The sequence below is a fragment of the Mizuhopecten yessoensis genome, unplaced genomic scaffold (genome assembly GCF_002113885.1).
Source record: "Mizuhopecten yessoensis strain PY_sf001 unplaced genomic scaffold, ASM211388v2 scaffold10565, whole genome shotgun sequence".
Lineage (NCBI taxonomy): Eukaryota > Metazoa > Mollusca > Bivalvia > Pectinida > Pectinidae > Mizuhopecten > Mizuhopecten yessoensis.
The window spans coordinates 413,258-427,391 of record NW_018408610.1 but is presented as its reverse complement, the minus strand read 5'-3'; the positions used below and the strand labels follow the sequence as shown (position 1 = coordinate 427,391).

The 14,134-nt window shown below is 33.6% G+C and overlaps 1 protein-coding gene across 1 annotated transcript; it reads left to right on the top strand.

Annotated features, from left to right (window-relative positions):
- The first annotated feature begins 597 nt into the window (after nucleotides 1-597).
- On the top strand, nucleotides 598-8,065 carry LOC110461081. Its single transcript, XM_021514366.1, has 8 exons — nucleotides 598-604; nucleotides 1,760-2,494; nucleotides 3,087-3,202; nucleotides 3,706-3,764; nucleotides 4,553-4,734; nucleotides 5,829-6,024; nucleotides 7,181-7,339; nucleotides 7,987-8,065. Exons 1-8 carry the CDS (start codon nucleotides 598-600, stop codon nucleotides 8,063-8,065), a joined length of 1,533 nt encoding a protein of 510 aa, XP_021370041.1.
- The last annotated feature ends 6,069 nt before the right edge of the window (nucleotides 8,066-14,134 follow it).

The following is a 14,134-nucleotide window of genomic DNA, read 5'->3' as shown; positions in this document are numbered from 1 at the left end:
TAAAATTGAGAGAAAAGAAACATAAGTAGCAAGCAGTAGCCAGGCAAAGCAGGATGAATACAGACAAAAACCTTCTAAATACTAAAAGGTAGACTTTGTGATCATAGTCTTACTGATAACGACATATTACGTAATCAGGTTTGATAAAAATACACGTACAGTGCGTTTAAATCAATATATATATACACCTACTAGGTTGTTGACAGGTAAATGCTCCGCTGTATCAAATCATCGATAAACGCAGCTGTCTTAGTCCCGGCCGATAACACTGGGATTTATGTAATAAAATACAGTATAATAATGAATAGACGTCCATAACCCTTTCTTAGATTCTGTTTAAAATCAATGTTAATGTCACTTTGTCCTAGGTGAACTAGGGATTGACCTACTACTTCGCCATGTCGGCGACAATAGAGTTGGGGAGTTGTGATTCAACACTGTGTCAGTATGTATTTGTCATGATGTTTCAGCAGAGTATGACAAAATATTATCATCACCAGCAAATGAATAGTACGTCGTTTTCTACTTTATAAGAGATTTAAGAATTGTAGCTGCATCTTCAAAGAATGATCTAGAATAAATCTCTTCCTAACTGAAATGACAAGTAAGTATTTTACAAACGCTTTGAGATATTATATTTCCTTCATACTCAAATATATTCTTGATATTAATGTCCATAGACAAACACATAGTAATTGTTATATGGCGTTTATAGTATACGTATGAAAGAAAAGCTGTGTTTGAATTGTGAAATTGCTTTTTGGGCTGTGATTGATCTCTAAATAAATTTCAAATATAATATCATATATTTATTAGTTAGTAGTAGTAGAACCCCTGTGTATTTTTTTCACTGGTTCATTCATTGTCTTCTCAAAAAATGAACCTGTACTTTGTTGAATTGTGAAGTTCAAATAATTAATTATTGTATACACACATCCTCTTCTGTTACAACAGTAGCTTAAATCTATTAGGATTTCCACCTTATTGTCCCCTAGCATCGCCTATGAGTCATAGAAGGACAAAACAGCTGTATGATGAGGTGTAATTCATATTTGGCTTAGTCTTCTATTAACGATTTGTTAAGGTGCGTCAACCTGTGTGTATGTTTTACGTTCTTTGTTAATGAGAGTTTATGTTCTTCATAATAAGTCGATTTCATATACAGAGGTGCCATGTGTATCAAACATACATTTATCTTAAAATCTTCATTTTAGATTGCTGCTGTATATTACTCTGTTTTCTGCACACTTTGATAACTTTTACTGACCTAACGTCGGGCAGTAGAAGAACCGGTAAGTGATTAAAAATTACCCATGAGTTTAACAACCTCCCACAACGTCAGTCACTGCATGTAAAACCAAATATGTATACGTGATCCGGCACATCACATTGTATGACTGGTATAACAAGTTCATTGACCTGTAAATGTTCGTTAAGATAGCTTTACTTAGACAGCACGTATTGAAAAATATAAGTGTATCTCTTATCAAAATACATGTAGGTTTGGTTTACTAGTATTAGTTTTAGTTATAAATAAACTGATAAAAGTTATAATGATTAAACATTAATTATTAACTTGATCTTTTGTACCTGTTAGGTTTGAAAACAAATACGCGATATTTTTATAGAAGAAAAGTAAGATGATTATTTTACCTAGTACAATTGAAAAAACCTGGCAGTTACTATTTTAGTATTTGGTAGATGTGGTATGAAAAAATAATTATAATTGACGATACAAGCCCATAATTACTGATTGCAGCCGATGATCTTGCGTCATGTGACTGTGACGTTTACAGACGGATTCATAAATGGTCTGACGACGATGCTAAACTCACAAGGGTTTATTCAACCTCCACGAAGCCACCATCACATACAACGACATCTCACACTACCTACGTCACGCGTCCAACGACGGTTACTCCTATTTATTTATCAAAAGTGTCATCGCTGATTTTCCCAGCATCCTCTACAACTACAAACGTCCTAGATAATCATCGAATGACAAAGGAGCCAGGAAGACTTGCCTCGTCATCAACGTCAACGACGACGCGGTCAACGACAACATCAACAACACCGTCTACGTTGTTTTGGTCTTCATCCACGACACCCTCATCGTACACTATAGGAACATTTTCATCGTCGTCATCGACGACGCCGCTTTCCACTTTTGCTTATTTTACGTATACTAAACTGAGGCTGATGTCATCATCACGTGGTGTAATTGCAACAAGGATGCTTTCAACGTCAACAAGTAGGCCGACAAGAGAATACACATCAACAACAGAGAGAACGAGGATGACGACAACTACAAATAGTCTTTTACCGTTTCGAATGAAAGAAGACAAACATGTAAACGATAAAATATCCTCAAAAAACAATAAGAAATTATCCGCAAAATGTATAGAATTTTGCCGAGCAAGAACTACAAATTTCCTATCCAAATTAGCAAACAACCCAGGCGATCCTAACGACCTCTATCGGGAAAACGTAATTGGTAAGTATGACGAAATCTTATAGAACCGTTTTTTCTATACACATTGATCTTCCATAACTCTGGTAAATGTTATTACGATCAGTCCATTTGTCACTAAGTGTAACCATTGATTATTCTTACGAGGACATCGGACAAATGCAACCTCCTACCTTTACGATATATTTGATATAGAGACAAACCAGGTGGTTCCACGTTTAACTTACTATTACATATAAAAATTTCATCAAACTTAAAAAGAAAATATCGTTTGCTTTATATATAAATAGGCATAAGGATAACTTATGTTTTTATTCGTATAATAAACTCTAGCCATATATGTAGGTAATATACTCAACGTACCTACTTACCTAACACATCACTATCTTATTCAAAGCTATTTAATAACTTCATTATAATGCTGCTTGTTTCACATATCAAACAAAATGTGCAATCAAGCAGTTATCTGTCAGAGCTATTTTTCAGTAAAATTCTATAAGTAAGATACAAAATGTATGTATACTTTAAATATGTATGCACAATTCGTTTATTTATTTGTTCACTCACTTACACGGAATCCAATTCTATATGATTCATTACTATGTTTATCCTACAGACGAAGTACCGATATCGGTTGATTTAATACTAGTGGTGACTGCAGATTACTCTCTGGAACTGAACGAGCCTACCTCTGCTGTATACAAATATGTGGTTACAAGCTTAAACGACTTGGTGAGTGTGTCTCTTTGATTTCGACTAATTGCAAATCATGTAACGTAAATATTATGTTTGACGCACTGTCACAATAACTGTAAGAGAAACAAAATAATCATAATCATCTCTGGAACATAAGGTCTAATTCTCTTTTCACTATTTAATTATTCACCCTGTGAATTATTTCCATGCTCAAATTCTGCTGTAGTTTCGTTCGATGCTGAGTCAGTTTAATGCTTTTGTTTACCTTTGGATATTGTCTATCGTTCCTTATCTTCATCGACCCAGATGTTTATAATAAAACACGGTTTGGCCCAGAACTAAATAGTTACAGGTCGGTCTATTAGAGCAAAATGAAGATAAGAACTACATATTTTGCATTCCTTAATCAAACACCAAATTTTTATTTTATATTAATATGTAAAAACAAGTTATGCATTCAATTTATATTATTGTTAATTTCGTTAAAATTTACAAGGAATCAAAACCTCCTGTGGATTTTTATCTCCTATCATTTTCAGCTTGTGACTGTGTATAACTCAACGAGAGGATTTCAGAGGTTGACGATTCGGAGATTAAGGTAACGATTTGTGTCGCTTGGTAGTTAGAATAGAATCATATTGATAAAGTAGCTGAAATGTTCATACACTGTCTGTCCACATTCCTCTACATTAATGGTATTGATTAATATACATTAAGCTTAGAAGCACAATCGGTTAAACATTTATGGATGTAAGAAATTGATATTTAAACTATGTTAAAAGATAAAAGAAACAGTATTGTTTATCTTATGTGATATTGATATAAAATTTCTTTTTTAATTATGCCACAAAAACTTGCTGTAAATTACCTCTGAACTTTTCATAGTGGCAGATAAAAAGGTTGCCATGAATTTTGTCGAATTCGGTTTTGTACAAGACCGATAGGGACAAATTATTACAGTATACACAAAGCATGTAAACACCCTACATAAAGACGCAAAGTTGCCTCATTGATAGTTAAAGCTTCGTTCGACAACCGGGACCATTGCAGAGTAATCGTTTTTGAATGCACTTTTTAATTCTGCATTCTGGATCAAGTCGCATTTAGCCTCATAAGCCTGATACGAGCAGACTAAATTTCAAATATTTTGGACTCAGATGATGATTGCTTGAACTATGTATTTTGATCACATTGAATGAATACAAGTTCATGCATATTATTACAAAATATATAACATTTTCAGAAATAGATCAAGGACGCTTGTTGCACATTATCTTTCAAACACAGTCACATTGTACTTCGTCCATGTTGATACGTGAAAACTTTGTATGTCTTCAGCCAGGCTGGTTTTAGTATATATATATATCTATATATCTTGTTTAACAGGAAGGGCAGTATTATCTGTGAGTATACTATCAGCTTAATCCTGAAAGGTAATGGATCGGTGTCCGAAAGTGTACTGGAGTCTTTATATGACGTGGAATGGCAACATGCCTATCTACCTGAGAACATTGGTAAAATAAATATTTCTGCAACTCGGACACTTCAAGGGAGACAACTCCAAGTAGGTAAGTGTTGTCCACCGAGACATATTAAATCTATATCCAAAAGAATAGTACAACTGATATATTCTCAATTCCTATAATCGTAATATAATTTCACTTGGTCATCATGACAAAGACTCCGCGTCTGTATTACATTCTAAAGATTCGGTGATTTAAAGCAAATGAAATTATGTATGTGTGGGGTCACATTATAAGACAAATGGAAGGTCTGTTGAGATTTCATTTTATTTCACTTGTTTTTCTCTTCTTGGAGGGGTTAGGGGCTAATGTAAAAATAACGAAAAGTACCAAACATATTTTCAGTTTTTTTTTTTAAATAATATGATATTCAAATTTGGTTATGATACCTGCCTATGAAGTAGAGAGTATATATATATATATATGTATAGTGTCCTTGTTTCTTGTCGATTGATTTGTTTACATCCAAATGACAAGTTTTCCCAATAGTACATCGAGTGCGTTAGAGTGAGATAAAATTGTTCGGCTCGGGGCACTTGAAACATGGATATTTTTGGCCTAATGACATTTCAAAGTCTGCGTGTTTGTAGTACATTTCATATATCCCCTTGTTTTAATGACACAGCAGTCACTTCTGTTTTATATATCATTGACTTTTTGTCTGCATACAACATAAAGGATACTGTGTCGCTTATAAAAATATCTATATAATTATACATTATATCTGAATTGCTGTTCTGGCATGTTACATGCATAAACTTACAGTATACATATATTGTTTTAAAGTTGTCCGAAAGTTGGTTTGCATTTAAAGCAGTTGTTGAAATATTTGCGTTTTGCGCGACCAATGTGAATGAGAGTACGATTGTATATTTAAATATGATTTGATATAATAAGTCTCAGTAACGGAGAACAGGAAACAAAAATTATAAAAGATAATTTTTGCTTTTATTCCCAGATCTTCATGATGTTTTTGTTTAAAGTGATAACACAGTTCCGGTTTCTTCACTTTGGTATGAACTGAGTTTGAGTTTTGACTTTATTGAAAATATACTACATTTTTTTCTAATTTAACCCAAAGAAAATGGTTTAAAAAATCAAAAAGAATAAAATATGGACATTAATATATATATTTGCAGTTGCCCAGCAATTCCAGAACATGTGTTCACTATTCGGACATGAATGTAAAAAGCAAGGACGAATATGTCTTAATGATCAACATAGAGGTCAATCGGTGTGTGTCATTCCATGCAGTGCTAGACAAAGAGGAGATGCTGAAGTATCGTGCCTCGGTGGTAGGTGCGTCTTAGACGACTCCGGACAACCTAAGTGTGTGTAAGTGTTTTATATTTTTGAATAAATTACCATTTTGAGTTACCACTCTCATATCTTATACAATGCGGATTCCTGCAATGTCTCTGAGTGCGTCAGATCACAACGCAGGTTATATTATTAAACATGTCTCACTTATACATTCTTGAGGACATCAATCCCCACCCCAAGTTCCAACTCAAATATTTCTCCTCAAATGAATTCAGTACTATTATCCCGTTATACAAAATTACTAAAGTGTTTTGAATATAAAAACAGTGTCATACATGAACGAATGAAATTTCCTTTAAAATAATTTAATGAGAAAATAATATTATTTCAATCGAAACAGTATTGCACTTGATTTTTGTAGGTCAGTGTGTACGTTTTATGATTGCCAGGTTGTTATTACATAAATCTATATCGAGTAAATATTAACACCTGTTTTTAAAAATGACAAAAAAATTGCTTATTATCGTTTTAAAATTTTTAAATTTACATAAAATTCGCAACCATCACAGATTGTGGAAAAATAGTGTATCAGGAAGGTAATAATAATAGTTGTTGACGTCTTTATGAGAGTACTCATAGATTGGGGCGGTATTTCGTTCCCGGTCATTTAAAGGTCATACACCTTTTGAGGCAATGTAATTGCTCATGAAAGATTTCAATAAGACATATGTACATTATTGAGGTTATGCTTATCGTGCAACTTGAGAAGTGTGACACAAACACAAACATATAAAGACATACATATACATGTTAGTGTAAATATTACACAAAGCAAGCACTTGATACGATCGTCTTGGGGTTTTGTAAATACTTTCATAGTTAAACATTCACATAGGGAGAATTAAAGATCTGAACTAATTGTGTGCATGGAAAAGGTAATTTTTGTTACACCGAGGCCTGGTAAAGAGGTATTCATTCCTTACTTTAAGAGCGCTGATCCAGAAGGTTTAACGAGTTTAGCATTACATTTATGTAATTGTTGCCAAGAAAATAAGAATTTTTACAGAATAAACAAGGTTCTAATATATACAGAAACTGCTTAGTTGCATGACTGGGGAAAATAACAAAAAATGATTTTTTTTCTTGAAACATGTTTATAATTTCTATAGATATCTGCACATTTGGATTATCAGATGCTATTTCTTTAAAGATGCATGTTGCATTTCAGCTGTGATTCTGGGAACACGTGTGAGACAAAGTCTGCCCTGCCAGCTCTGTTGGTTTTGTCATCCATAGGAGCAGGGATGGGAATGCTGCTTTCCCTACTGATTGGACTGACTATATACTTCTACTCTAAACACAGATATAAATCTGCCTCCGGGAAACGGTAAATAACATCCTCTTCAATTTTAATCTTACCACAAAATCACCATGATGTCTAAGAACATTTTGTGAAATGCGGTGAAGGTGAGAAAGCGTTCATGAATTAAATGTTTATTTTTTCAATAAATATGTATAGTAAAACGTCTAACGTTCAGAGGAGCTTCGATTATCGCCCATCTTCTTCGGTTTACTAGGACAATCACTTGTTATTGAAAAATCAACATGTTTTCCTTAACGTTGAGTGGACAGTAGAAACCAAATGAGCTTTTGGCAGATTATCGGAACTTAATAAGCTGACTGATAATTGAAGTCGATTGTCGTAAATATTATTACTACATTTATATCATCACGAAGTAGAAATGAAATACTACCGGAAGTTCAGTTCAAATACATCTTATTGCGTATAAGTGAGTCATAAATATGCTGCATTTATTTAATAAATAATGAGTAGTAGTTTCTTTATATTAATATATCCATTTGTGTAACTTGTTAAATATGTTCATTAAAACTCTAGAATTTTCAAAAATTATAACTAACTACCACTAAGTGGACATATAGATATATAGGTATATATGTATGTACTTCATAAATCATGACGATATCATCTTTATTAAATATGTATTATATGTTCTTACGTTTTGTTACTTTCAGATTTCCAGAACAACATTACGGAGAAAACATAAAAATAAGTGTTATTGAAGACCTAAAAGCAACAAATTGTTATATCTGAAAACATGTTAAAAGGATGTTGATAACAGAAAAGAAACAGGAACTATACAATGTTTCAGCTGTCTAAGTTCATTTTTTTGAAAATCCGATTAAGTTGGAAATCAATATTTAATATCAGTACACATTTACAAGAATTATCGTCCCTTTGAATTTAATTAAGATTATATCTTCACATCTTCTCGTATATCAGTAAACGATAGCGATGTGAATATACAATTTTATTTAGATTGCGTCCCTTTAAACATGTAAAGACTGCTCACTGACACAGAGTTTAAATAACTGCAATAATGCTTCGTCGTCAATATCTTCAAATGATTTGAACCTAGCAACTGCGGCGGCAGAGAAAACACCCTGTATTCGTCACAAAGGTCACCACGTGCGTTCGATTACAAACCGTCCGTCGCAACAATATCATGAACAGTGTTCTTTATTAGTTCACCACCGGTGAAACCGGGGGGACTATATGTTTTGTCTGCGTCCGTCTGTCAATCCGTCCGTCCGTCAGTTGTACATCCGTTATCTTTGGTTAAGGTTTTAGTGTAATGGCTTACCATTCGCTTAATAATGATATCATAATGCTGATTCGTTGCATAGTGGTTCTTTAGGGGTCTACCATTAATTCTGTGGATTACAAAATGGATTGTTTTTGGTCAATTTTTGACGTGTTTTCGGCTTACTATCTTGGCCAAAATCTGCAGGTTTAAGTTTGGGTTGAGTTTTGTAATGGCTCACCGTTCACGTAATAATAGTGTTAGGATGCTGATTTTATGTACAGAGTTTTTTTAGGGGTCTAGCATTTATGTTATGTTGTAAAAATGAAACAAACAGTGACTGTTCATAGGTGAGAAATTGTTATGAGTAGCAATGCTGTGAAGCAGTGACTACAGGAACAATGTCAAAATATCGCTTTTATTGTCTATGGTCATAAACATGTAATTGTAAAACATAAAATAAAACCCAAACAATTTTGACCGGAAGCTACAATTATCAATGTTTAAACCAAACCATGCTTTTTCTATCGTTAACAATTGATTACATCTATGTTTTATTATTGATTTAAACGACGATTTGATTTAGAATTGATATGATAGTTATGTATTTAAAAGGTTTAATGTATTATTCAACTACTCACAAATGCAGAATAGCATTAAGGCCCTATATAATTAACAATCAGAATATGTTGAATCCAAAATGAACTTTTATTGATAGATTACTTATCATGAATGCATAACTGTGAATAAAAATGATTTTGTTGTGTGAATATGAATTGTATGGAAAAACCCCACAAATGAAATAATGTAATGCAGATTTACCGGTATGCTTGTATCTATTTATTATTATATTGTTTAGAAGTGCATGCTGGCTCTCATTTGCTAATAAATATATATATATATAAATATGTAAACAAACAACTGAAAAGAAAAGGAAACATTCCCATTTGTAGAATATTCTGAATATTATTTATATGTATTTACATATGTAAAGCCAAACTTTAAACACCTGTTCGTTAAGTCAAATATTCCAAACACCAAATATGTCCATGTGTATGTGGAAACATACATACTGTAGCTCTTTGTTCATTGTGGATCTATAATATGTATGTAAACTTAATGTGACATGAAACATCTGAATAAAAAGCAATATTTTAGCTCTTTGATTATTGTAGATCAATAACATGTTTGTAAACTGAATGTTACATCAAACATCTGAATAAAAAACAATACATAAGCTCTTTGTTTTAGAAATATTTATTCTACATAGTTTTAAGGTTCATTGTACTCCTCCGCACAAAACTTATATTTGTTTATCACAGGCGATCGTTGACCATTGAGCGTAGAAGTCATTTGGAAAACACGGTATTTAGTTGCGTTTGTTACATGGAGAAATATATAAGGTAGTAGTATATTTATGATAAATTCTTTATCGTACAGGTATTTTCAGTGTTTGTCGTGCGGTGGCCTCTCGATTTTATCCACGTGCTCGCGATGAGAAAATTGTTCACACGACAAACATTGAAAATACAGTGTGATAATCTATAATTATCATATACTTATCAGTGAAATGATTTGTTTTATATGTGTAATTGTGTTTAGTTCAAGGTGGAGTGTGAACATAGTTGAGCTCATGAAATATAAATTCACTGTATATCATATGTGTTATTGCTTATAATTATGATGTTATAGATGTGCATTTCCGTATACCTTATCAATCCATATCAGCCATCTGCTTTTCGGCCCTTCGGTGTTATTGATAAATATATATATATATACATTTGATATGTACAAATTTCAAAACTCCTTCTGAACATCGGATATCGTAGGCACGTTATTAAATTTGAACAATATATGCCGCCCCCATTTGATGTTTTAATGTGTTTTTTATCTAGAAAGACCTAGTATTTTGAATTTGTCCACCAGAATAAATCAATTGTTACAACAATTCTAAATGTTGTCATTTGTCGCCTAAATCTATAAATAACGAGTATGGAACAGTATTTAATGTGCGGTATTGATAAGAAAAAAGGGGATAACTCTTATCAGTTAAACCACTCCACTTTCCACGGGTGCACGGAGGAAATCTCTGTCACCCGATGTCTGTATCGTTTTCATTAACACGCAAAACATAGCCTTCATATTAAACATTCAATGATCACCTTTTCTCCTTATATTAATATATTGGTTGGTAATTTAGGTAACACGATGTCGAATAGCACTGATGAATATTTAATGATAGTTATAAACCACTGTTAAAACTAAAAATAAGACATGTGTCGCATTAATAATGCAATATTTTATTACATAAATAACTACAATCAGTACGATATAAATATATTTACAAATTGTATCTTACATGTACGTCAGATTATACAAAACAGACCACATATAAAATTATTAAATAATCTATCCCATATTTCCTAGCTTCGCATGTCAACATTATTCTCAAATATTGAAAAACAGACAAGATTGCCAAAATGAAATCAAACAAATCGACTTCACAAATATTTTATGCAATTAAACCAAATTCTCTGTCTTACTGACTTAACTACTGTGTAATAAATATATCTCAGATAAGTTCCATAAATGATTCGTTATATACTTTAGAACAAAATTTAACGCCACATTTGGAAGGAGTTGACGAATGTTTTGTATCATATAATTTACCTTACTATGTCATACATGTATAAAACACATAATGTTAAGAAATTACGGATCCCCTGTGACAACGCGAGCTCTACCAAACTTAAACAAAACATGTTGATATGATATGGGAATGAATGCAGCACGGTAGGCTTACCAGCAGGGGGATATTCCGTCTTTGCGTATTGCAGAGTTATCTTCTCTTGTGAGCAGGTATTGATTGTTACGTCATTAGTTTGTGTGAGAAAATTGCGTCGTTTTCAAAAACATTGATGACGTTACTCTCACAAACAAATGACGTAACAATCAATACCTGCTCACAAGAGAAGATAACTCTGCAATATGCAAAGAAGGAATACCGAAGGTGATGTGCTGACCATGTGTCATAGCACATTGAAGGCACAAAGATAGCTGTTGGATTGGTTTCAGGTAAAAACAAAACAATCGCTAGTCTTCTTGTCTCATCAACAATGTGATCCACATTGAGCTTAAATTTTGCTATGCATATCCCAGGGGTGCAGAGAGCGTAAGTGAGCGTTACCCCTGGAGTATCGAGGATGTGAGTTGGTGGGATATTTGTTATCAGAGTAAATTAGTTCGGTAGTTAGGGCCTGGCTACTGGATAGTCAACCCACGGACACTGACCCCCAAGGCGTGCATAGAATTATAAGTTCAAGGTATAAAGAACAGAAATACATCTCTCAGTTAATATTAGTATATGGGGTTAGGTGGATGTTGGATACAGAAACAAAACTGTCTACATCTTCACAAACCGGTAATTAGAGATAGCTACAAGTTGACTGGCGTGTTTGGTAATGACTAGAACAGAGTTTACACCTCGGCTAAATTGGAACATGGGTTACGTGGACATTAGGAATACATACGACGCAGTACGGTACGATAGGGCAGAGAGAGACAGGGTGAGGGAGGAGAGTATGTTTTTGGCCAGCAGAAGGAACAGGTATTAGAAGCCAGAGAGAGTGCCCATGTCTAAGAAGCTAGAGAGATAAGGGTTTGATACAGCTTACACTATCTAGCTGGAATATTTGATCCATTCACTTAAAGATTTGAGACACAACGTAGAAATTACGAGGTTATATTATTGGACGTTGTTACACCTGTACATGTGCTTGTAATGAGACTGTTGATATAAATCTATAAATAAACGATGACTGGTAACAACTAGTACGTGCGTTTACGGCTACTGTGTCACACCCCTTACTACTAACAAATATAATTGAAATTAAAATTAACTTTTACCGGCATGAAATTAGCTTCAATAAACCACTTTTGAAAAGAAACCAATACCTTGCGGGACTTTATGGGGGGGGGGGACAAACAAAAAGATAAATCAACAACATTGTGTTAAGTGTAATTGAAACGGAGCCAGACTAGTATTCAAGCCTTGGACCTCCTATCAGAATACGGTTGGTCTTAACTCGGCTCCCTGACCAACAGTACTCCTTTGTTCTTCTTTAACTACGTCACACACAATAAATACCTTTGCCGAGGGTTTTGCCAAATTTGAAAATCCCGAGGGTGGAATTTCCCTATCTTACACACTTGGAAATAAAAGAGTATTTTCCCTCATTCCAACCACCAGAATAAGCTCAGAAACCATGAAAATGCGTTTGGACTGGCCTTCATTTTTAAAATATAAATTTTCCTCCAGAGATTTTAGGCGAAAACGAAACAGCCAGCTGGATTTATTATATTCCATATTGGAATACAATGTTTGCGCAGGAAAATTAATCACATCTTTCTAACTTGTACGGTAAATATATCGTAAATCTTTTTTTTTCAATTTCATCACGTCGCCTTTTCCGCATTGCGGCATCAGAGAGTTCCAGAATTCCTGACGTCATGTCATTGTCGAACCATTGTGACGTCACGTCACGTGAAATGGTATGTGAAATAGAATTGTCCTACACCCCATTCCTACCCTTGATAGTTATATCTTACACACAGGGAAATGAGAGAAAACTGCATGCATGTTGATTATGCAGTAGGACTTGTTTTTAAGTACAGTATAGAATAATAATACAGACCCCAGACTTTTGAAAAATAAACTTGGGATCATTCCATTTTATTTCTTTTTTTTAAAGATATACCTAAGACATAGAGTTGATATTCAATCCATTCAATCCATTCTATTTTGAACAGAAACAAGATTTTGACAATTTATGTTGCTGGATTAACTATCATTTTAGTGGTAATTTAACAAGATGGTATTTTTGTGATTCAAAACATTTTTTTTTTTTTTTTTTTTTGGTATCGATATGACAATCGACGGTTTAAATGGTCAGTTCAGCTTCCTGAAGAACATCTCTTTTTATATTTCACACATGAAATCACGAGCTACTGACCCGTGTCCACAATTCCATACATAACTAGAGACCTGTAAATTCATACTGATGCTTGTTCTCTGAGCGGGTTGGTTTATATTCCAGTTGAAGTAAGATAAAGGTGTACCGTCCTCATAAATGTAGTTAAAATCCATGTTCTCGGAACGACCCGCTATGTATATGGAATCTATTACATGGGAAACTGAAAAGATAACAAAACATTCAGATCACAATGTCATCGATTTATAAAGGATTGACTTTCGTGTTTGAAAAAAAAAAGATGTATTCCATATTCGTTTAACATTTGAAATGAACTAAGGTTTTGTCCGTGAGTGTTCGGGTGAGTCCTCGAGTGACGTATAGGGTATGCAGTCATGTGGTGTTGTGGTATAGGACGCACATAGGATGTTTCGGTATGTGCATGTGTAATCAAATATAAGAATGTATCACATAACTGACACGTTCAACTATTCCATACGGACATGTCATAGTCATTGTAACACACACATGTAATAAATCCTACAGGTCCTGCGATTGGTCAAAATTGTTAACTCTATGAAGTGCATATTTTGCAGTGAAATTTTGATG